Source organism: Petromyzon marinus, chromosome 52, assembly GCF_048934315.1.
Source record: "Petromyzon marinus isolate PM22_M1 ecotype Great Lakes invasive population chromosome 52, UKy_Petmar_22M1.pri1.0, whole genome shotgun sequence".
In the NCBI taxonomy this organism is placed as follows: domain Eukaryota; kingdom Metazoa; phylum Chordata; class Hyperoartia; order Petromyzontiformes; family Petromyzontidae; genus Petromyzon; species Petromyzon marinus.
This window is the reverse complement of record NC_133718.1, coordinates 190,565-215,156: the sequence shown is the minus strand read 5'-3', so window position 1 is coordinate 215,156 and position 24,592 is coordinate 190,565. Positions and strand designations below refer to the sequence as shown.

At 50.2% G+C, this 24,592-nt stretch overlaps 1 protein-coding gene across 3 annotated transcripts in view; it reads left to right on the top strand.

Moving 5' to 3' along the window:
* The first annotated feature begins 966 nt into the window (after positions 1 to 966).
* Positions 967 to 24,592, top strand: part of ME2 (malic enzyme 2) — a 58,819-nt gene continuing 35,193 nt past the window's right edge. Inside the window, exons 1-6 of one of the 3 annotated variants that reach the window (XM_032974006.2) lie at positions 970 to 1,080; positions 9,282 to 9,418; positions 12,275 to 12,408; positions 13,819 to 13,968; positions 15,503 to 15,578; positions 18,453 to 18,614. In XM_032974006.2, coding sequence (XP_032829897.1) covers positions 999 to 1,080; positions 9,282 to 9,418; positions 12,275 to 12,408; positions 13,819 to 13,968; positions 15,503 to 15,578; positions 18,453 to 18,614 — 741 coding nt within the window. In that variant the 5' untranslated portion in view covers positions 970 to 998. Of the gene's footprint in view, positions 1,081 to 2,928; positions 3,096 to 9,281; positions 9,419 to 12,274; positions 12,409 to 13,818; positions 13,969 to 15,502; positions 15,579 to 18,452; positions 18,615 to 24,592 lie in introns of those variants that run through there. The other 2 variants (XM_032974007.2, XM_076075040.1) reach the window with 2 other exon arrangements.

The following is a 24,592-nucleotide window of genomic DNA, read 5'->3' as shown; positions in this document are numbered from 1 at the left end:
GCCCCTTGTGATAAGGTGTGGTTCCTGCTTCTCCGCGCTGCGAGAGAGACAAAGGTGGTCGGAGTTGCTTGGGATATTGTTTAAACTCTTTCGTAAGTTTGCCCGTTCGCCTCATTCCTTCTCGATATCCTTTGATGTGACTCGGTATTTCTGTCTCCAAGCTTTGTTTTAACAGTAAAAGTATTAAAGGTGAAAATCATTTGATATCGAATTAATAATTGGATAAGGATTCACTGATGCATCTGGTGGCCTGGTCTTAATTGGAGTGATCGTGAGGATCGCTAATTTTAGCTTATTCTTGTTATTGCATTTTAAATTTTAACCGTTGTTTTAATGACAAAGGGAGAAAAAAAATATGGTTTAACCCGTGGGCGTCCTCGTGTCTGGCTTGCGGAGGGCTTCCCTCTGCGTGACCTCCCTTAGGGCACATCAAACACTTGTTCATCTAGAGATCTTCGCCAATAGCTGTTACATCCTCGCCTTGAGAGTTTTATTATTTCTTTATTTATTTATGGCCTGTTTATGATCTCATCTGTGTTTGCGTGTTTTTGGGTTTGTGTGTTTTATGCATTATTTCTCTTTATTGTTAAAATATATATCGGCAGATATTATTGTTAATATCAATTTTGGAAAAAGGCTTATATATCCAACAGTACCCAGCGGCAGAGTAAACAGTGGGGTGGGAGGAAAAAGCCCCAAGGAAGATAAGAGTTGACTTACGTTAAAGGGGATTATCGATGAGTCAACGGCGAGGGACGCAGGTACAGAGACAATGGGAAGGGGGGGGGGATGACGCGACCCCCTCCCCCCCCCCAACGGCCAGAGCGCTCAAAACGGCAGAAAAGAGGATTCGATTGGATGAGCAGGATGACGTCATATGACCGGGGGGGGGGGGGCGGAGGGGTTTTGGGGACATAAGGGGAGCAGGAGGGAAAATTAGATCAGAGTTCTTCTGGAGTGGGAGAGAACACCAGCCGCCCTCAGCGTCCATTCGACGCATGCAGGGTGGAGCTGAAAACGATCGTTCAGAAAATTCCCCAAGGCGAGCATCTTCCCCAGCCCCATCGGGCAGTTTAAGAGGTGAGTGGATACGGAAAAGGAAGGGCAATTCAGTCAGCTCGAGCTTAGGGGATAGACACACTTTACGTCGGGTAGGTGATAGAAGGAATGGTGCTGGCTGGAGGGGGTCATACATGGGGGTCCCTATTCGCTCCGGGAAATAAATCTTAGCACAGACTGACGTTGTGACGCGTGGTACCTGCGTGTGTGTGAAGAACGGTGGGGGCAGCGATCGGCGTACGACGGTGTGTGGGTGACTTTAATCAGTATATGCACGACGCCCGCGCACATGCAAATAAATAATTAAATAGGGGGACGCTTGACCGCGCCGCGATCGAGCGCCGTTGGCTTGTTGACACAACGGCTTAGTGGAAATCATGATTTAAACCACACACAGCGGCGAGTCAAACCATTACGTAACCCACGCGGTTAGGACACGCGAGTGGGGGTAGGCACGCGCGTAATCCACCCCTGGGCCGGCTCAGCTAGCCGCTGAGTCGGTCCGAGAGGACCCTGGTACGGGGGGGGGGGGCGGTCACCCGCTCGGGGGCGCGGGGGACCCCGAAAGATAAAAACACGGAGGGGACGGGGGAGGCAAACGTCGCACCCCCCCCCCCCCCGCGTGGAGGGGGGCATCAGCCCCCACCAATTAGACGTGGCGCCCCCCCCCCCGCTCATGGAGAGTGAGAGGGGGCTCAGCCCCCACGTAATGGGGAGTGGGGAGGAGGCATTTGCCCCCACAGAGGCCCGTCGCTACGCGATTAATCGTTAACAGGGTCGGTAAGAGGGGTTCTACACTAAAAAAATGTACACCACTATACACTACTATACGACTATACATTACACTACTATACACTACACATTGGGCTCTATGGAGGCTCGTGGTAAAGCGTTTAGTCGTTAACAAGGGTGGTCGTGAAGGGAGGTTCTACTGTGTAAGTTTACAGTACAATGAGCAGTATCTTTAGGACTGCAGCGCTGAGCGCAGGGTCACGGCAGCGGCATTAGCAGGGTACAGCAGCAGCAGGGTACAGCAGCAGCAGTAGGGTACAGCAGCGTACAGCAACAGCAGGGTACAGCAGCAGCAGGGTACAGCAACAGCAGGGTACAGCAGCAGCAGTAGGGTACAGCAGCAGTAAGGTACAGCAGCAGCAGCAGGGTACAGCAGCAGCAGTAGGGTACAGCAGCGTACAGCAGCAGCAGGGTACAGCAGCAGCAGGGTACAGCAGTAGGGTACAGCAGCAGGGTACAGCAGCAGTAAGGTACAGCAGCAGTAGGGTACAGCAGCAGTAGGGTACAGCAGCAGGGTACAGCAGCAGCAGGGTACAGCAGCGTACAGCAGCAGGGTACAGCAGCAGTAGGGTACAGTAGCAGCAGCAGGGTACAGCAGCAGGGTACAGCAGCAGGGTACAGCAGCAGTAGGGTACAGCAGCAGTAGGGTACAGCAGCAGTAGGGTACAGCAGCAGCAGGGTACACCAGCAGTAGGGTACAGCAGCAGCAGTAGGGTACAGCAGCAGCAGTAGGGTACAGCAGCAGCAGTAGGGTACAGCAGCAGCAGTAGGGTACAGCAGCAGTAGGGTACAGCAGCAGTAGGGGACAGCAGCAGCAGGGACAGCAGCAGCAGGGACAGCAGCAGCAGGTTACAGCAGCGTCGCAGCCCACCCCGACTCGTCTTTGTCGCGGACCCTCGAGTTGCCGCGGGCAATTTTCGGAGGCGCTGCTGCTGATGTTGCTATGGCAACCGGGTGGGGTGGGGTGGGGGCGCGTGCGGCGCATGGGCCGACCTCAGATAACCTCGCGCGTTCGATTCGGGGGCTTGACGTCACGGACGAATCGGGGCTAACGACGTCACGACCGATTCGGGGCTAAAACGTCACGTCCGGGGCAAGTGTGAGAGCGAGGAGGGGGTGGGGGCAGCGCGTGACCCCGTGAGGAAGACTTCGCCGACTGCGCATCCCACCGCTCCTCACACACTCCTCACGCTGCTGCTTGCTCCGGCTGCTGCTGCTGCCGCCGCCGCCACCTTAACGAGGAGGTGGGTCGTAGAGGAGGAAGTGCTGCGCTGGCAACGGTGTTAGAGCCGGGATCGCCGAGTGTCGGGGTGTTCGCGGACGCGGGGTATCCAGGGGATGATTTGTCTTCGGGGGACCGAGGTATCGGCGTGGGGAATTAGATGTGGGGGGGATCAGGAGGCGAAGTTATCAGGGGGTGGCGGTCTCCAAGGGGATGTGGAGGGGTCTCTGTAGCGTAGCTCGTCAGTGGTCGTGGTGTTTAGGTGGATGTTCCTGTGTTGAACCCATGGAGGAGCCGTGAGAGGCTGCGCTCCAGAATCTCTTGTCCCCCCCCCGACCGATCACGCGGGGAACCCTGTTTCGGTTCTGTTTGTGTGGAAGCTTCGCGTAGCGGTTGTGCGGTGTCCATCAACAACCGCAAGTCGAGTGACGCGCGGAGACACCGCGACAGTTATGGCTGCGTAACAATCGCATGAAAAAAGATCCCCCGTTATAGCCTCAACAAACTGTTGAGGCAAGTGCTGTGAGCGAGCACCTGTGAAGGCCGACACTGCACGAGGGGGCGGTGTGGCCAGACCCAAGATCCGGCCGCCTTCGTCTCCCTGGTACTGATATTTAGACAAAGCATTGGGTACTTATTTAAGGTTAAGTCGACCTAGGGGAGGCCCAGGACCGGTTCGGAATCGAACTCTGGGCTCTAGTACAGCACAAACTACTCGGCCACCGCTCCCCAGCACAACCACAAACAACAACAACCGCGCGCCTGGTGCCCTCCTCGGCTCAAGGCAGCACGGGGCGGCCCTCACCCGCTCGTTATATACTCGGCTCAGTGTTGGGACATCCTACGTTCCTTTGGCAGGGATCGAGTCGCTCTCAAATGGAACAGCGGCGCCGGGGTGGTGCTACCCCCCTCTTCGGTTCCCGCTGCTTTCCCGGGGGAACATTGCGGACGTTTATAGCCCCGCGTCCGTCTCGTGTCCAACTCGGCGGTGAGCGGCGCCAGAGAGGGCAGCTGAGGCCGCGAGAGTAGCCGGGTCCCCCCACCCTCCCCTGCGCGACTCCACGGCCGACGCCGGGGACACCGGCGCAGGCAGTGACCTTGATACACAGAGGCGGGAGAGGTCGGGACGTTACCGCGGTGGTGGCGAGGAGATGTCATTTCCCTCGCCTCGCCTGGCGTGCAGGCCTCGTGGGTTCGACCCCGACCGCGGATCGATGCCTGTTGTATATTTGGAGTTTGCATGATCTCTCTCCCCGTGTTGGTCGCGTGGGTTCTCACCGTTTTTTCCCCCTCCGCATTTACAAACGTACGTCTTAGATTATTTGGCTGCTCCTCAAAATTCCCACCTGATATACGATACTTCGATGAGCTATCATACGCAGCCTCTGGAAAGAGCTAGCAGCTCAGAGGGCTTTACCTGGTAAAAATGAAATACTGTAGTTTAATAGACTCCACTCCCTGTTGCCACGGACTCTCTGACTGCCCTGCTCTCCCACATCGGTTGGGCTCCTCACCCACGTGTCACGTTCGGCACCCAGAATATGGGCCCCCTGAACAGTGTGGCTCGCATGGCTACGCAGCCCCGCAAGATATTTCTCAACGCCTTCTCTTCTTTCTCACGCTCCTCCACTTTTGTCCCTGGGCGGTGGCGTGAACTCAGCGGTGATGCGTTCGCTCCTTGAATTTAACTTGATTTGACTTGTTCCACGGACAATCCCATCTCGCCAGTTTCCCGGCTGTTTACATGGGAAATCTGCGCAGCGTAAGCACTGGAGATAAAAACGCGTCAAGGTTGCAGTGAATGAGTACTGGGTCCTTTAGAAATATAGTACAATGAACATTACTCTTTGGTTCTTTCGGTAATGTCACTTAGATAGAAAAATACTACATCATTAGACCTCCTTTGCCAGTACCAAAATATAATAATAGGGTTTTTCCCCTTTTTTCTGGCAACAAAACTGAAACCTTTTTTTACAAGGATTCATATCTGCATTAACCACAATACCTGCAGTCAAAATGCAAACAAAAAACACACTATAATAATATATGCATTGTCCTTGAAACTGATTGGTCCACACTAAGGGACGGCTTTCTTTTGAGCCTCGACCCAATTGGTGCTCGATACATTTATGCTTCTCCATTCTCCAATGGAGAAGCAAAATGCTCCTTCATGGAATATATAAAAGGTGACCTTTTGGCGTCATCTGGACGAGCACCAATTGGGTCGAGGCTCAAAAGAATGCCGTCCCTTGGTGTGGACCAATCAGTTTCAAGGACAATGCATATATTATCATAGTTGTTTTTTGTTTGCATTTTGACTGCAGGTATTGTGGTTAATGCAGACATGAATCCTTGTTTAAAAGGTTTCAGTTTTGTTGCCAGAAAAAAGGGGAAAAACCCTATTATTAGAAAAATACCAATTAAATAATCACGACGTTTCGATCGCAACACAAGCAATCGTCATCAGGTGGGACAATCGCAGCAAGAAAAAAGCTGCTGAAGTATGCGTGAGATCTGCCGTGGCACGAGGTTATATAGCCATCGGCAGTAGGGGGGGAGAGAGAAGGGGGGGAGAAATACTTTTTACCAAACAAAGTTTTAACAATTGGAATTGTTTATAGGGATAAGGAGGCACTTGTGAGGCTACGGGGGGGGGGGGGAATTAGAGGAGCTGAGTGGCCCTTTAGGTAATAGGTCGATTTGTTGAAGAAGACCTTTCGGATGAAAATAGCACAGTGCTGGTCTCTGGATATCCATGGGAGACAGGTGACAGTGTACAAGTTGCGATTGTGAGTTCCATAGGTGGGCGGTCAAGGGCAACACGGAGAGCACAGTGGTGGTGTCGTGCAATTAGACGTTTTAAGGTAGATTCAGAAGCTAGGTGGTAGATGGTGTCACAGTAATCAGACATGGGCAGGATGGTGGCAGTACAGGGACTCCTCTACTTACGAACGAGTTAGGTTCCAGAGGTCAGTTTGTCCAACTTTACTCCTGTCCATTCCAAACATGTTGTACGGCATGTACACTAAACATGGGGAATGGTTTTAAAAATTGCATAATCTCCTATAGATGTAGATGCCACTGGTTCATTATGTTCTACAGATGTAGATGCCACCACTGTCATATATTGCGCGACAGTTGAACTTACGACTCTCGGTCCAAACAGGCAACTGCTCATACGGACAGCTTTGTTCGTATCTTTGAAAGTTCGTAGGTCGACTGTAAGTAGAGGAGTCCTTGTTTCTATTTTCGAGGTGGAATGCAGCATTTGGTTCTGTATAGTAACCCATTTAATTTGTTTTTATCTTGTTGGCCACGTGGTCAATATGGGTCTCGAAAGACAGGATCGAGTCCAGAATAACGCCTAGATACTTATAGTTGACCTGCTCAATAAGATGCGATTCCAGAGCCGCAATATGCATAGGTGGTGGGACAGGTTTAAGGCAGCCGGAGAGTATTAAGTTGAATTTGAAGATGATCAAAGTCCTGTTTTAGATACTCTTGTAAATTCCTCCATGGAGTTTATAGAGCCCATCAGGACTGTCAGCAGGACTGTCAAAGTGCAAATTGGAGATGCCTCGGTTGTTGATGTACGCTTTTTGTCAAGGTTCACAGTTTTAATCCAGCGACCACCCTGATTATTACTGAGGGTATAATTTCCAAAGAAATACTACCCGCCGCCTGCCTCACAGTGACCCATGACGTCATTTGAAGACGTCACGGGCTTAATTTGTTAATTACACGACAAAGAACGCAATTGGAATTATACACAGTGATAATCACCTCCTACTGGCAGACTACTGCCCCAGGTCAATCCTGGTCTCCTGAGTTCTCACCTCCCCTATCTCCCCCCGTCCTCTAACCCTGCCTCTCTTATTGTGTCTCCAATTCCCTGTGACTATGGGCCAGACCAACCACCGCCCGGGGTTGCCATTGCCAAGTGGCACCTGATAGCGCGGCACTGCACGGGGGGGTGGGGGGCGTCCGATTTACAGCTCGAGCTGGCAGCCGTGATAGCACGGGCTGTGGGTAAGGGCAGGGCGCAGCATGGGGACTGTGGACCTTGTGGACCCTCGGCTAGCGTGGGCCCCTCCCCCTCTCAGGTAGGCAGGCAAGCAGGCCAAAGAGCCATGTCTGCGATGTGTGTTCAGGTGTGAGTGGCACGGGGCGGACAAGGACATTGCCGGGATGACGCCGCTCGTTAGGATTCACTTCGAACTCACGGTGATGCTGCAGCGGTCAGCGCTTTCCTGTTGAACCGCATGACTGATGAGTCGGTTAAACACCAGGTTCGGCGGTGCCTTTGACACGGTCTCGTTGCTGCTGCTGCACGTTCGCAGTGGTCGGCCGCTTGACAAAGTGGAGACGCGGGGAGCAGCTTCTATTCCCCACTCTCTGTCTTTGGCTTGTCCAAACATGCACTCTTGTTCATTCTCTGGTTTTCTCTCCATAGCTGCTGCGTCGCTAAAAAAAAACCTAACATTCATGTTTCACACGTGGGAACTGACTGCTGATTTGCGATTGATAACTCATCGGGCTGCTTCTATATCCCGAGTGATTGGCAGAACGACCGATATGCGTCTCAAAATACATCCATAATTATGTTTTGAGTATTGCTGAGAGAAGAGAGCTCAATGTTCTGTTTCACTAGCCTTTTTCGGTTAGCAGATAGTACTGCACAGATAGCAGCCCTCATGAACCGCGGTGGCTGTTGCAGCTCCACGGAGAGCGTCTGTCGATCACAACATGGAGAGCTCCCTCCCTCTATCCCCGCCAGTGACCATGAACCCCTTGCTGTTGTGGGTGCTGCTGTTCGTTGTGAAATCGCCATCGTCTGTCGTGAAGCTGCTTGTCCATTGCCGTAGTGTTCACTGCTGTGGCATTTCTCTTGCTGTGAGCGCGGCGATGTGCCATTGAGACACGGGTCTCTTGCGAGGGAGGCCTGGGTCGCAGTCAATGAGGTGGAAATGCGTCCCCCCCCTCGCATAAAATGAAATAATTGCTTCGCTTGATGTTGGCGCTATCCTTCTAATAGTGTGGGGGCAATCACCGCATAGGAAGTTGCTGCTGCTGTGTTTCACAGACACGGTCTACAGTAATGAACCTTATGGCGGGATCCCGGGGTCCCGAATGAACGGAAGTCAAAATCGTAATTAATTAATATATTTTTGGCGACTCCGTCCCACCACGCACTTCAACGCCGCGACCCATGTGGCGCGGATCATTCACCAAGCACCTGTCGTTGCCAAAATTGCCGTAGTCATAAACAAAACTTTGATTAGCGCATCGTGTAGAGCTCGTCAAAGAGGAATAAATTGCCATATCGTTCGCCTTCAAAAGACATAAAATGACCTCGCAACGCAGTTTATGCGAGAGCCGGGGGCTTATGGGACCCCGGGGTCCCGCAATAAGGTTCATATGTCACAGGATTACAAACGCACAAGGGAAGGATTTCACGAGTCCCGTTGAGTCAACGTAGTAACGACCCTGCCAAGAGATTCGGCATAACCACTCTTCTTCCTGGGGGGGCGTTCTCATGTCCCCTCCACTGTCCTGAGCCGTTAGTGGAAATTGATAATTGCAATGGTGGGCCCGAATCTCTCTATAGGTCAACTACTGTCATTTTACATCGAAATTGAAAGCTAATTTTAAAACTGCTTTTTGTGTTTAGTTTGCTGTCCTTCCCCCGCACCTCTGATTACACGGTTGGCTACGTACGGTGCGAAATCATTTCAACATACATACATGCAGAGTGGTAGTTATTTTACTAGCCCCAGAGGATGGCAGGTTGGGGTGGATCATGGTCTGAACTCAACACCTGTGGCATAAGAGAGCCTTGTAGCGATTCATGATACTTGGACTGAATCGTGCGTATGGGAACAGCTGTTCCGTCGGGTCTGGTGTTACATGGTAATGTGATGTGCAAGTCGCTGTTAGTATTACATTGCGGCGAAAGGATCTAATGAAACCGTACAATTGAAACGGAATAAACCAATCAACCAAGACCTCAGCCGTGACGAGCTGTGAGTGACACCGGTGGTGTGGGGGCCCTGGGCTGGTAATGCATACACTCCACCGCACTGCCACACAGCACTGCCATGTGCCGCAAAGCCACACCACCACGCAACACCATTACACCGCAAAGTCACACAATTTTGCGATTGGAGAGCAAGATGCAATCATAAGTAGCCTGTGGTCTTGCATGCAGAAGGAGGCACGATGCTGTCGAGGGGCTGCCTGGCGGGCCGGGCGTGTGTGGCGGGCCGCGTGTGTGTTGCCGGCGTGCGGGGCCTGAACACCAAGGAGACGGGGCGACCCCTAATGCTCAACCCCCGTACCAACAAGGTGAACCCCCACATCATCTCTGGGTGTGACCCTTGACCTACTAACACCAACAGACATCTCACCCGCTGCTTACTCATCCTCACCACCTACTACCCCCCACCCACACCCGACCAACTCCACCGCTCCCACACCACACGACATCACAAATCCACACACTGTACCATACACCACACACTACAATACACACACACCACCCCACTTACAATGTACCACACAGCACTGTTCACCACACTCCAACTACAGAACCACCGCACAAACCACTTCACGCTACCGTACTGCGCACCACTGCAGTGTACAGTACACCAAAAACAAATGTCTCCCGTATAGCCTGTAAGAGACTACTGGGGAAAGTGCTGTTAGTGAGCACCTATAAAGGCCGGGACAGAACACGAAGGGGTCAACGTCATGTCCGGCTGCCTTTGTCTCCCCAGTGGTGATGTGTATACACCACACCAGGTACTCATCTGAGAATGAGCTGACCTAGGTGCTGTCCACCCACCCCCTCGTGTGCCTTGCCGGCCTTCATAGGTGCTCGCTAATAGCACTTGCTCCTACAGTCTGTTTTGGCTATATGAGGGATGTTTGTCTTTTGTGTGTATGTACATGAGGGAGTGTGCATGAAGGAGCGGTTGTGTGTACGAGGGAATGTTCGTGTATGTGGCACGAGGGAGAATCTGTGTGAAGGAGGCTCGTGAAGAATGCTGCTGGGTAGTTGAAGGCAGTTGCCTTCCAACAACAGAGGAGCAACGCTCTTAACAACGAGCGGAGCGCCGGGCACTCAACTTAACAAGTTGGGAAAGTGGGGAAAATAGGTGATGCATTTGCCGGTTATCTCAGTAAACCTGTCCGCAAGCCTTCGACACTTCACGTGACCTCAAAGTGCACCTAGCCTGGCACAAAGCGCCGTGGTGATGTCATTGCCACTTAATGGCAAATGGTCGCTGTTGTTGTGCGAGCGTGTGTGTGTGTGTGCGCGAGTGTGTGTGAAAGTGAGTGTGGCTGTCAGTGAAAATGAGTGTGTGGTGTAGCCCTGTAACTGTGTGTGTAGTAGTGTGTGTGTGTAGCCGTTTAACAGTTTTTGTAGCTGTGTGTATAGTTTTTTTTGTAGCGTTAATCGTTTAACGTTTTCCTTGGCAGTTTGTTTGATACACGTGTTTCCGTTCGTGTGCCTTTGAGCTAACACTTGCATCTGTATATTTGTATTATTTGTGTCCCTGTTTCTGTAGGTGTATCTGTGTGCTTGTGTTCGTGCCTGTTTATGATTATTTGTGCGTTGTTACTTTATGTATTGTACTGTGTACTGTAGTGTTTAGTACATTCTATTGTAGATTATTGTACAGTGTTCATTAGTGTGTGGTGTACTGTCGCGTGTGGTGTACTGTAGCTTGTATAGCGTAGTGTGGTATACTTTGCTTTCCCACCTGATGATGGACGCTTGTGTTGCGCCAGAAACGTCGTGATTTATTTTATTTTATACCTATGTCACTTTACCGAAAAAACCAAAGACTATTTGACCATGTAGTTTGATAATCTTTCCATTTGGTACAGAAATTTCCATTTTGTACAGATACAATGGTAGGCTGATTGATGCCCGGTTCCGTCGGGGATAGCTCCCTATTGGTCAACCATGTTATGTATTCTGGTAATCTGGTGATTGCTGCTCACTCAGAGGAGGAGTTGGAGGTGCTGCTGCTGAATCTGGAGCGTGCTATGAATTGGTGAGGTCTTTACCATCAGCCCTATGAAAACTAAGCACCTGCCTGGGTTTTTTGTACCATCAAACACTCAACTCTCTCATCTCAACATTGGTGATCGAGGAGTTGTGGAGTGAGTGGTGAGTTTTCATACCTGGGCAGTGTGCTTATGACCAGCTCCAGTTGGACAGCAGAAGTCTCACTCCAAATTAGTCGGGCAGCATTATCGGCCACATTCATGCCCCCCCCTTCTCTATGCTTGTGAAACGTGGACCCCTCTAATGGAACATTTACGCCGGTTATAAACATTCAGGCTGGTCTGCCTACGATCCATCCTAGGTTTAACCAAGCTGGATTGTGTTGAGCTCTCAAATTCTTGAAAGATCTGGACACATTTCCCTCATAGAGCTCCTCCTGCAGGTAAGGCTGCGTTGACTGGGTCATGTAGCTTGCATGCCCAACCACCACATGCCCAAGCAGCTTCTGTTTGGCCAGATACAGGGTGCCAAACAGGCATGACATGGGCTGGAAAATAGATTAACTTATGCGGTACATGAGGATGTGGAGCTGAGTGGACTTGCTGAAGACTGGTACTAGCGATGTCAAGATCGACCTCTATGGAGGATGCTCGTGAAGGATGCTACCTGGCATTTGGAGGCAGTCGCCCTCCAAAAACAACAGAGGGCAAAAGAGTGATGCTCACAACAATGAGTGGCACGCCCGGCGGCTGCCATGCAGCCGCTTCACTTTCCGCGGTGGAAAACAATTTCCCGCCGGAAATGACGTTCGAGCGATACCATGCGACCTTAAATGTATACATGGGTCGTGATTCATCGTCAAAACAACGATAAATGGGCCAACGTTAAGCGAGGAGCGACTGTATCTGCCAATCATCTCAGTCAACCCATGGCATCTGGATCTGTCCCGTGACCTCTTGTCAGCAAGCTTTCGACACTTCACGTGGCCTCAGAGTGCACTTGGTCTGACACAGGTGCAGTGGTGACGTCATCGCCACTTAGTGGCGAATCGCGGGTGTTACTATGTTTGCATGTATGAGCATTTGTGTTTGCAAGCTAATGTGTGTGTGTGTGTAAGAGGGATCATGTATGTGCATGAGTGCCTGTGCCTGCATAACGCTGTCCTCATCTGGCGCCGATACCAGGGCATGGCGTTCACAATCGCAGAGCGGCAGATCCTCGGCCTGCAGGGTCTCATCCCCCCGAAAGTCGAGAGCCAGGATATCCAGGCTGATCGCTTTAAGGAGAACTTGGCTGGACTCTCTGAGCCACTGCAGAAGTAAGTCCAAAGCCTGCTCCTTGTCTGCCCGTCTGCCCAACCCCCCGCCCGCCCACCCACCCGCCCGCTTGCTCCATCGCTTGCTGGCCTGCTCGGCCACACGCTGCTGCTGCTGCTGCCGGCCCCAGCACACACTTCATGTGCAGAAGGCTCCTGATGACAAGTAGGAGGAAACAGGAGCACCCGGAGATAACCCACAATGACGAGGAGGAAACACTCTGTCCTTGTACAAATGGAAACAGATGGTAATTAGTCTACTTGCAGAACTGCCTTCTCCTGGCAAGCCAGGGTATGGCACCTATTTGGTCCCCCTTGGGAAGGGAATTTTAAAAACATCTGTGTGCGATCCACCAATGCTCGCTGCCTCCACCGTGCTAGATCACAGGCCACGTCCAGCGTCGCCACCATCACCACCACTCGGTTTAGCTGTGTATGATTCCTCACCGTTCACACACCGGTCGTTTATGGTTCATGCAAATTGAATGCAGTCGTTCGATTTAGGCCAACGGGCGGAATGAGGCCGAACGGGCATCACGGTAGACCGAAGAGACACAGTGGAATTTCCGTCGCAGCTGAACTGGGGCCCCGCGTGGCGGCGGTTCACGGAATGGCACCGGATTGCCACCAGCCTGCACTGTGCACCATGCGCAGATGAACGCTGGCCTTGCTGCTCCACTCTCATCAGCAGCACCACTGCCTCATCACTCAACTAATCGTGGTGTTGGCTGCGGTGTGTATGACGTCACTTTGTGTTTTCACTCCACCGTGTGTGATGTAGTGTGTGTGTTAATACTCGTGGTTTAGTGGTAATTAGATCTGGGCACGGTCCCATCGGTGAGCTCCTCCGGCAGGCAAGGCTGCGTTGGCTGGGCCATGTAGCCCGCATGCCCAGGCACCGCATGCCGAAACAGCTTTTGTTTGGCCAGATCGAGGAGGCTAAACGGGCGCGGCACAGGCTAGAGAAGAGATGGAGTGACGTGGTACAGGAGGACGTGGAGCTGAGTGGACTTGCCGATGACTGGTACCAGCGGTGTCAAGATCGGCCTCTGTGGAGGAGGCTCGTGAAGGACGCTACTGGGCAGTTGGAGGCAGTCGCCCTCCAACAACAACGGAGGGTGGAGAAGCAATGCTCACAACAACGAGCGGAGTGCCGGGTGGCTAAAGCACAGCAGGTTGGCACAGTAGGGGGCACAAGTGGTGCATCAACCAATCATCTCAGTAAGTCGACCCGTGGCACCTGGGTCTGCCCCGTGACCTCCTGCCAGCGGGCGTTCGACACTTCACGTGGCCTCAAGGGACACATGGCCTGGCACAAGCGTCGTGGTGACGTCACCGCCACTTAGTGGCGAATGGCGGTTGTTGTGTTAATACTACGGTGTGTATTGACTGCACTGTGTGGGACGTGTGTAGGTACATCTACGTGATGGGCATACAGGAGCGGAACGAGAAGCTCTTCTATCGCATCCTGCAGGATGACATTGAGCACCTGATGCCAATTGTGTACACGCCCACTGTGGGGCTCGCCTGCTCGCAGTACGGCCACATCTTCCGCCGGCCAAAGTAAGACACCCCGCCTGCTCACCTCTGAGATCTGACCCCTGAAACAGATCTGCATGCAGGGGTCTGGTGGCTTGGTGGCAATGTGGCTGGGTGGTGACATGGCAGGCTGGAGTCGTAGCGGCATGGCAGGGTGGCAACGTGGCAGTGTAGGGTTGTGGCAGGGTGGCGACGTGTCAGGGTGGAGTCGTTGTGGCGTGGCAGGGTGGCGACGTGGTATGGTGGTGATGTGGATAGGTGGCGATGTGGCCAGGGTGGCGACGTGGTAGGGTAGAATCTTGGCAGGGTGGCGGTGGAAGTGTGGCGTCGTGACAGGGTGGCATCGTAACAGGGTGATATGGTGGCAGGGTAGGATCATAGCAGGGTTGCAACGTGGCAGGGTAGGGTCATGGCAGGCTTGGGGGTGACACCCTGGACAGCCTTGCCAGTGAGATTCTTCATCGTGAGGGTTTGCCAGGGGAACTCAAAGATCAAAACAAATCAATACTTAAGCTCCTGTTGTGTCCACCAAATCGCGTATGTTTCAAAATTAGTTATGTACACTTCATGAAAATGATGCAACTTGAGACTCATAGGGGTTTCCCTTCTGAACAGATGAGACTTGCGGTACCGATGAGTGGTATGGTGATTGTAAAACTTGTGTGTTTTGCAACTAGTTGGCCTTTGGCCGCTTCCGCACCATTACATTTGTATTGTCTGCTGCACTTTTTTGACTCTTTGCTTTCATTTCCATAAATTAACAGGGAAGTTCAACTTCTGTAACCCCACCCCTTCCTCTAGAGATGGGCTTGGGCTGGTGTGGGCCTGGTATGGTGCTGGCTTGTTTAAAGGCAGCGCTACCACATTTCCCCGTGAGATTTGGCAACACTGATCTAAAGCTATGGCAGTTTGAGAGGCAACATGAGTGGGGTAGTGGTGGGGTTTGTGGCAGCGCAGCACTACGGGGTACGGGGGGCAAGGACAATGGGGGTTAAGGTTGGGGTGCTGTGACAGCCACGACACAACTCCTTCTATTGGGCACATAACCTAAGGTACGGGAATGCAGAGCAGCAAACCCTGTGTGCCAGAGGTCGGCTTTGCAAGACATTCTTAACAGACTTGTGAAACACCCTCCAAGTGGCATTGGTTTAGTCACCTACACATGAGGGGACCACGCACCCCTGCATGCTGCACTGTGAGATCGGTGTTTTGCACGTGGAAGTCCGGCTGAGGTTTTTAATGACCAAAGCTCAAGTTGAACCACATTCAGTGGTCACCCACGTTCCCGTCATCATCCCTGGTTGACTGGGAAACGGTTTCATTGAGCAGGGCCAAAGCCCAGATTCATGCCAGGATCTAATTGTCAGTGGCGCTATCTTGGCCCTCTGACGTCTCAGCCACTTGGCCATCTGGGCAATGAACTTATTGTGAGTGGATATGCGGGATTAGCAGGTGAGCGTTACCGTGGTGGTGGTGGTGGTGGTGGTGGAGGAGCGACAGTTGAATCGCCGCACCCTGGGTAACCTGAGTAATGGCCCACGTGTTCACTTTCCCACAGGGGTCTATTCATCAGTATCAACGACAAGGGCCATGTCCGTTCTGTCCTCGACAACTGGCACCGGCCCGAAGTTAAGGTAACACAAGCGATGGTGGTGGTCATGGTGGTGATGGTGATTATGGTGGTGGGGGTGATGGTTATGGTTGTGATGATGGTGGTTATGGTCATATTGGGGGTCATTATGGTGGTGAGGGAGGTTATGGTGGGTTGCGGTGGTGGTGGTTATAGGGGGAACGGTGGCACAGTGGTTCGCACGCTGTGCTCGAACCCGACAACCCGAGTTTGATTCCCGCTCACGGTCAACACCAGTTGCGATTATCTGAACTGTTCTTTGGCCTCCCCTATGTCGACTCAGCTTCATAAGTGCTCACTAACAGCACTTTCCCCGAACATTCTATTTAGGCTATATGGGGGTCTTTCTTTGTCTCTAGCCTGGCATAGGTGATGTGGTTGTTATGTGTGTGTCTGTGTTCGTTTTTGTATCTGTGTAGTGTATTGTACACTGGTGCGGGGTGCAGTGCGGTAGTGTGAAGTTATTCGTACGGTGGTTTTATGCTTGCAGTGTGTGTGGTATGTTGTGAATGTGGTGGTGTGTGTATTGTGGTGTATGGTGCAGTGTTTGGGTGTGTGACGTGGAGTGGGGGTGGGATCGGTGGGGTAGATCTGGTGGAGGTGACGGTGAGTGTGGGTGAGCAGGGGGTGTGTAAGTCTTTCAATATGTGAATGTAGTTATTGAGCTGTGGGGAGCGGGCGTGCAGTGGGTTAGCGCGCTGCGCCACGAACCCAAATTACCCGAGTTCGATTCCCGCTAACGGCAAACATCGGTGATGAATATTTGAACCGATCCTGGGCCTCCCCTTGGTCGACTCGGCCTCAAATGAGTACCTGGTGTGGTTGTGTAAACATCGCCACTATGGAGACAAAGGCGTGGTGCTGGCCACCCACCTCCTCGTGTGCCATTCCTGCCTTCATAGATTTTTGCTAACAGCACTTGCCCCAAGTCTCTTTTAAGGCTATACAGAGGAATTTTGTATGTAGTTAGATCAGTGTGTGCGAGGGGCTGGTAACCCCCTCCACCTGGAACTATTTTTGACCTAATACCACGGTGGAAACATCAAACTAAGCTTGCGGTGGAGATTCCCAGAGGGATAGGTATTCACAACACCTTCTGGCAAAACCTCTCTTGCCGGAGCCAGACTTTACCCCTCCTAGGGATTTTTCAATAAATACCAGAACACTGAGGTTGGCCACGTGGAATGTTCGAACTCTCGCTGCAGAGGAGAGGCTGCCATTCTTCTTTCAGGAGATGGACTGGTACTACTTGGAACTCTGGAATACAGGAGGTCTGGTGGAATGGTTCTGGCTCCAGTCACCACGAGGGGTGGACAGTCCTCCGCCCGGGGCAGGAAACTGTGAAACAACAGGGAGTGGCATTGCTTTAAAAAAAAAGGAATGAACGGGGTGTGGGAGCGTGGAGGCAAGTTGTGGAAAGCTGTGAGTCCCAGGCTGCTGTGTGCTCGTCTCCCATCAAGAACCGGAGAGGAATGGTGGTGGTGGTTGCTTAAGCCCCCACCGAATATGAACATCACAGGAGGGATGCAAGCAAGACTAATGAGTGCGATGCCTTCTATATCCTCCTGTCCTAGGTACTAGCTAAAGTGAATAGAGTCATGCTCTTGGGTGATTTTAATGCCCAAGTGGATCATGATACAGACACCTGGGCTGGAGTGATTGGAAGGCATAGGCTCGATCAGTTCAATAATAACAGTAGCGGGCTGCTAGACTTTTGTGCAGCCCATGGGCTTGTAATTTCCAACATGCTGTTCCTGCATCCATCGGCACAACCACACAACATCATGGATGCATGTCGGGTCCAAGCAATAAAATCTGCTAGACCAGTTGTCCCCAACCTTTTTGGCACCAGGGACCGGTTTCGTGGAAGACAATTTTTTCACGGACCGGGCGGGGGGGTTTCATCATTGGGTCTCTCCCCCTTTTAAAAGAAGCTCTCCAGCGACATTTGTTTTTTACTCATTTTGGCTCGGGGGTTAGCTTGTGGACTTACCAACACTGACTGAGACAAGTGCGCAGTGCGGGAAAGAGGCGCGGACGGAAGTGGTAAATAAAATAATGGGTGGGCCACGCGCGGACTCACCGCTCACTTCCTGCTGTGCGGCCCGGTTCCTAACAGGCCACGGACTGGTACCGGCCCGGGGGTTGGGGACCCCTGTGCTAGACAATAAAGTGACCGAATGCGAGCTCATGTCATTGACACCAGGACCTATCGTGGAGCTGATCTGCCCACTTACCATCGGAATGTCATGTGTAAGATGCACCTGCCATTCTTCCACTGCGGTAGTCGGTGTCCACCTAGGACCCCATTCAAGCCCACAGTAGCAACTGGAAATTTCAACATCGCTTGCAGGTGGGGTTGGTATCATCCCCCCCCTCCTGATGCTGAGGGAAATGGGTGAGGTTTAGCACTGGCTCATGTCGGCATTGGTTATACAGCAAGTTGGCACAGTAGGGGTCACAGCCGGTGCAGCTTCCAATCATCTCAGTCAGTCAACCCATGTCACCTGGGTCTGTCCTGTGACTTCCTGTAAGCGAGCATTTGCACTGCATGGGGCCTCAAGGTACATCTGTTCCTGGCACAGGCGCCGTAGTAATGTCATCGCCACTTAGTGGCGAATGGCGGCTGCTGTTATTGTTAATGGTGGTGGGGGTGTATCTCGAGGGTGGTGGGGTGGATATCATGGTGGTGGTAGTGGTTATGGTGGTGGTTATAGTGCTTGTTATGGTGGTGGTGTTGGGATATGGTGGTGATGATGCAAGTGGTTATGGTGGTCATGGTTTTGGTGGTTACGGTGGTGGTCGTATTGCTGAATGCTATTTAATCACCTTTTTCCCATCATCATCGTGGTTGTTCTCGGCCGTATGGTGGCGGCAGGCAATCGTGGTTACGGACGGCGAGCGCATTCTGGGCCTGGGAGACCTGGGTGTGTACGGAATGGGAATCCCCGTGGGGAAGCTCTGCCTCTACACAGCCTGCGCCGGCATCCGCCCCGAGTGCTGCCTGCCGGTGTGCATCGACGTGGGCACTGACAACGAGGTGTGTGGGGGGTGGCACTGGGGGGGGGGTGGGACTGGGGGAATGTGGGGGGGTTGCGCAGGGCGGGCGTGCAGATGGAGACGTGTGAGAGACACAGGAGCTGGAACTTGGGGCAATGTGGGGGGGCAAGGGACTTAGGGGGTTTGGGTTAGGGCTGTAGTTGGGGTTATAGTTGAAGATAGAGTTGAGGATAATGTTAGTGTGAGAGTTGGGGAGTGTTGATAGAGTCTAGATTTGAAGCTTTCGCGACTGCAAGGATTCATACTCTTTGGTTTTTTCGGTAAAGTCACGTAGATGAAACAAAATCAAAATAAAAGAAAACAACTAAATCAAATCACAAATCTGATTTGTGCTCGCGAATTCGGTCAGAAATATGTCGTTTCGTCTCCCCGATATAGCAGTCACCGCAGATACAACTCAATTTGTAAACACCGGGGTACTGTTAAGTCAGGAATGACATCCTTTACAGATGGGATCAGATCACAGATTTTGTGTATTGTATTGAACCGAACCTGGATCTCGTGTTTGTTTAGAATTTTGGAAATCCTTTTGGTGACGCCTGCTATGTATGGCAGTGTGATGATTTTGATCGGAGTGTCAAGTGGTTGCTTCTGTATGGTAGGAGAAAGAGCTTGGCGGATGATACGGTCAGAGTAACCGTTCATCTTGAGGGCTAGATGTACATGTTTCAATTCACTGGTCAGGTGGTGTTGGTCAGAAATGCAATGAGCTCTATGGTATAATGTTTTGATGAGATAATTCTTTTGAGCCGGGTGGTGGTGGGAATCAGGCTTGAAGTAGAAATCTGTGTGGGTGGACTTCCTGTAAACAGAATGTCCCAAAGAGCCATCAGTCCTCTCAAACAGAACATCCAAGAATGGCAGCTTGCCATCTTTCTCCACTTCCATGGTGAATTTGATGGATGGGTGTCTGGAATTGATGTGGTCTAGGAAATGGTTCAAAGCTGGGAGGCCATGTGGCCAAATGACGAAAGTGTCATCCACATATCTCTTCCACAGGGAAGGATGAAGGGTGGATGTCTGGATGGCGTCTGATTCAAATTTCTCCATGAAAACATTGGCTATCACTGGTGACAAGGGGGAACCCATAGGGGTACCCTCATTTTGTTTGTAGAAGGTGCCATTTCAGGTAAAGTAAGTGTTGGTGAGGCAGTGCCTAACTAGCGCAGGTACATCAGGGTTCAGTCCATGTTGGACCAAATCCTCAATTATTGTTATGGTTCTAGATTTGAAGCTTTCGTGACTGCAAGGATTCATGCTCTTTGGTTTTTTCGGTAAAGTCACGTAGGTAAAATAAAAATAAAATAAATGAAAACGACTGAATTAAATCATGACGTTTCGGAGGCAACACAAGCTTCCGTCTTCAGGTGGAACAGTCACAGCAAAATCAACTTTGCTGTAACTGTTCCACCTGAAGACGGAAGCTTGTGTTGCCTCCGAAACGTCGTGATTTAATCTAGTTGTTTTCATTCATTTTATTTTTATTTTACCTATTATGGTATCAGGTACCTTGGTAAACAGAGAAACAACATCAAAGCTGATGAGGATATCGTCAGGAGATAGTACAATGTCTTTGACCATACATACCAATTGGGTTGAGTTAAGTACTGCTAAGGTAGTCTTGCCATTGAAGGGGAGCAGAGTATCCAACAGAAAACGGGCTAGCTTGTAGGTAGGGGAGTTGTTCGTGGACACGATGGGTCGTAGTGGGCTACCTTCTTTATGGATCTTGGGAAGACCATAGAATCTGGGAAGTCTTGCAGCGGAGGGTTTTAGGGAGGGACGTTTGGTTGGTTCGATTAGGGAAGTCGAACTAGTGATGATCTTGTTGGTTTTTATCGTTAGGCTGTTAGTAGGGTCATTTTTAATTTTTGAGTAACTCCCATCATTGAGTAGGTCCTGGATTTTGTTGTTGTACGAGTTTTTATCCATAATGACAGTGGCATTGCCCTTGTCGGCCGAGAGGATGACTATATCATCCCTCTTTTTTAAATTCGCGAGTTCGGAGCGTTCGTTTTTGCTAATATTGCTGATGGGTTTCTTAGCATTCTTGAGAATAGTGGCTATTTCAGCTCTTGTAACGTCAGCTTGGATGTGTCCTATGCCTTTGAGGGCTACATCGACCTGAGAGATGATATCCTCTGCTGGTATGTGTTTAGGGGTGACAGCGAAATTTAGCCCTTTAGCCAGTACCATTTTCAGATTGTCCGAAATCGGGATGTTACTCTGATTAATAACGAGTTTGTTAACATCCAGTTTTGTGATGTGTGATTCTGGCCTGTTCTTTGATAGGAGGTTGAATTTAGCGATCAGGTTAGCTTTTCATTTGACTGACAGTGAATCAGCAGAGGCAGCAGTCATGTTGTCAACATGGTTCCAATCAGAAGGGGACATTTTTTGTGTTAACATTAAATGTGATTGTAGGAGAGTCCTGTCTAAACTATCGAGTTCAAATCGGAGTACTCTTATTCTCTCTGAGATTAGTAATAGGCTAGCATTAAACAGAATCCGTTTAGAGTTCGGTGAAGATACAGCAGCAGATGTGAGTGTGAAAGCGATGGGTATTACCTTGTTATCGCGGCATCTTTTGAGGAACGTTAGCGTCTCGATGAGCTGTGACTTCTTATCTCGTTGTCTGTTGAAAGCTCTAACAGATAGGTGAAAACCCTCTCCGTAGAGGTAATTAATTCTAGATTTGAAGCTTTCGTGACTGCAAGGATTCATACTCTTTGGTTTTTTCGGTAAGTCACGTAGATAAAACAAAATCAAAATAAAAACAACTAAATCAAATCACAAATCTGATTTGTGCTCGCGAATTCGGTCAGAAATATGTCGTTTCGTCTCCCCGATATAGCAGTCACCGCAGATACAACTAAATTTGTAAACACCGGGGTACTGTAAGTCAGGAATGACATCCTTTACAGATGGGATCAGATCACGGATTTTGTGTACTGTATTGAACCGAACCTGGATCTTGTGTTTGTTTAGAATTTTGGAAATCCTTTTGGTGACGCCTGCTATGTATGGCAGTGTGATGATTTTGATCGGAGTGTCAAGTGGTTGCTTCTGTATGGTAGGAGAAACAGCTTGGCGGATGATAGGGTCAGAGTAACCGTTCATCTTGAGGGCTAGATGTACATGTTTCAATTCACTGGTCAGGTGGTGTTGGTCAGAAATGCAATGAGTTCTATGGTATAATGTTTTGATGAGAGAATTCTTTTGAGCCGGGTGGTGGTGGGAATCAGGCTTCAAGTAGGAATCTGTGTGGGTGGACTGCCTGTAAACAGAATGTCCCAAAGAGCCATCAGTCCTCCTCTCAAACAAAAGACATTGTACTATCTCCTGACGATATCCTCATCAGCTTTGATGTTGTTTCTCTGTTTACCAAGGTACCTGATACCATACAGAAGCAATCATCTTAACTCAACTTTGCTGTGACTGTTCCACCTGAAGACGAAAGCTTCTATTGCCTCAGAAACGTCGTGATTTAATTTAGTTGTTTTCATTCATTTTATTTTTATTTTGCCTACGTGACTTTACCGAAAAAACCAAAGAGCATGAATCCTTGCAGTCACGAAAGCTTCAAATCTAGAACCATAACAATAATTGAGGATTTGGTCCAACATGGACTGAACCCTGATGTACCTGCGCTAGTTAGCCACTGCCTCACCAACACTTACTTTACCTGAAATGGCATCTTCTACAAACAAAATGAGGGTACCCCTATGGGTTCCCCCTTGTCACCAGTGATAGCCAATGTTTTCATGGAGAAATTTGAATCAGACGCCATCCAGACATCCACCCTTCGTCCTTCCCTGTGGAAGAGATATGTGGATGAAACTTTCGTCATTTGGCCACATGGCCTCCCAGCTTTGAACCATTTCCTAGACCACATCAATTCCAGACACCCATCCATCAAATTCACCATGGAAGTGGAGAAAGATGGTAAGCTGCCATTTTTGGATGTTCTGTTTGAGAGGAGGACTGATGCCTCTTTGGGACATTCTGTTTACAGGAAGTCCACCCACACAGATTCCTACTTGAAGCCTGATTCCCACCACCACCTGGCTCAAAAGAATTATCTCATCAAAACATTATACCATAGAGCTCATTGCATTTCTGACCAACATCACCTGACCAGTGAATTGAAACATGTACATCTAGCCCTCAAGATGAACGGTTACTCTGACCGTATCATCCGCCAAGCTGTTTCTCCTACCATACAGAAGCAACCACTTGACACTCCGATCAAAATCATCACACTGCCATACATAGCAGGCGTTAGCAAAAGGATTTCCAAAATTCTAAACAAACACAAGATCCAGGTTCGGTTCAATACAGTACACACAATCCGTGATCTGATCCCATCCGTAAAGGATGTCATTCCTGACTTAACAGTACCCCGGTGTTTACAAAATGAGTTGTATCTGTGGTGACTGCTATATCGGGGAGACAAAACGACATATTTCCGACCGAATTCGCGAGCACAAATCAGATTTGTGATTTGATTTAGTTGTTTTCTTTTATTTTGATTTTGTTTCATCTACGTGATTTTACCGAAAAAAACAGAGTAGTGTTGATAGAGTTGGGGTTGGTTATGGTTATAATTGGGGATAGAGTTAGGATTAGGTTTAGAGTTGTAGTTAGGGTTTGAGATGGAGTTGGCTTTAAGGTTGTTGTTAGTTTTTGGGTTAGGGATTACAGGAGCGTTAGAGCGCCATGAGAGAATAAATTGCAGACCCCTATGTGTAGTAAGGGCCCCTGTGTGTGTGGTGACGGACATGGTTTGATCTTGCAGTCCCCGTCACGACACGTGCGAAATTATTTTGTACACACTGCAGCTTGCTAATGTATTTGCCAGACGTCCCGCACAGTAGTAATTTGCAATAATCAAGCCTTGTCGATACTATGCTACATGCCACTGTGTTGGCTATGTCACAACTCAATAGTTGCCGAATGTGTCGTAGAGCCTTGATATGAAAATGGCAGGATCTGACGATATTTTGCACGTGGTGATCAAATTACATTCTGGTTGAGTATGGTGCCGAGGCTCTTTAGATGAGTATAAAACTGAATCCTGGAGTCTGCAACTGCTACTCCTGCTGCTCCCACATTTTTTCTCACCTGAGCCCAAGTGTCAACCAACAAAACCTCCGATTTTCCTGGATTAAGCAGCATTTTTTATCATGCTAACCACACGGGCACCGCTCGCGTGCAATCTTCAAGCTTACCGCGGCTTTCCATATCTAACTTTGACTTCACTGCGGTGTACAATTGTCTATCATCAGTATATCGATGGAACCTGATGTCTTGCAATGAGATGACATCGGCCATCAGGGAGATATGTTGAAAATAGAAAGAGCCCGAGGACGGACCCCTGTGGTACACCATCTAGGCACGGCATAGGCGATGTCTCTTCATCACCCATCTTAATAAGTTGTGATCGACCATGGAGGTATGACTCAATCCACCCCAGTAACATACCTGATACACCGAACCTTGACCTTAGCCACCCGATGTGTATCTCATGGTCGATGATGTCGAAGACTGCTGAGAGATCGAGGCCAACCAATGCTGTGGCGTACCGGTTATTCGTAATCTTGTAGAGGTCATCATTGATCTTTATCAGAGCTGTCTCATTGCTGTAGAACTTCCGTGTAGGCCGACTCTAATGGGTTGAATCTGCTCGTCGCACATAATCAGGTTTGAGATCGGGCAATAGTTTGCGGGGTCACTGGCTCAAGCCAACTTTTTTCAGGAGCGGTGTTATCTGTGTAGTGAGTCCAACTGAGTCGCAGACGTTGTCTTGGGAGCAACACTATTTATTACATCAACTCAACACAACATAACGTAACCTACACTCGGGTGTTGAACGCCCATCTAACCACGCTACGGCAGAACTAGACACGGTCCCGCTATCCCGGTCCGAACCACGAGCTGGGTCCCGACCGTGTGGCT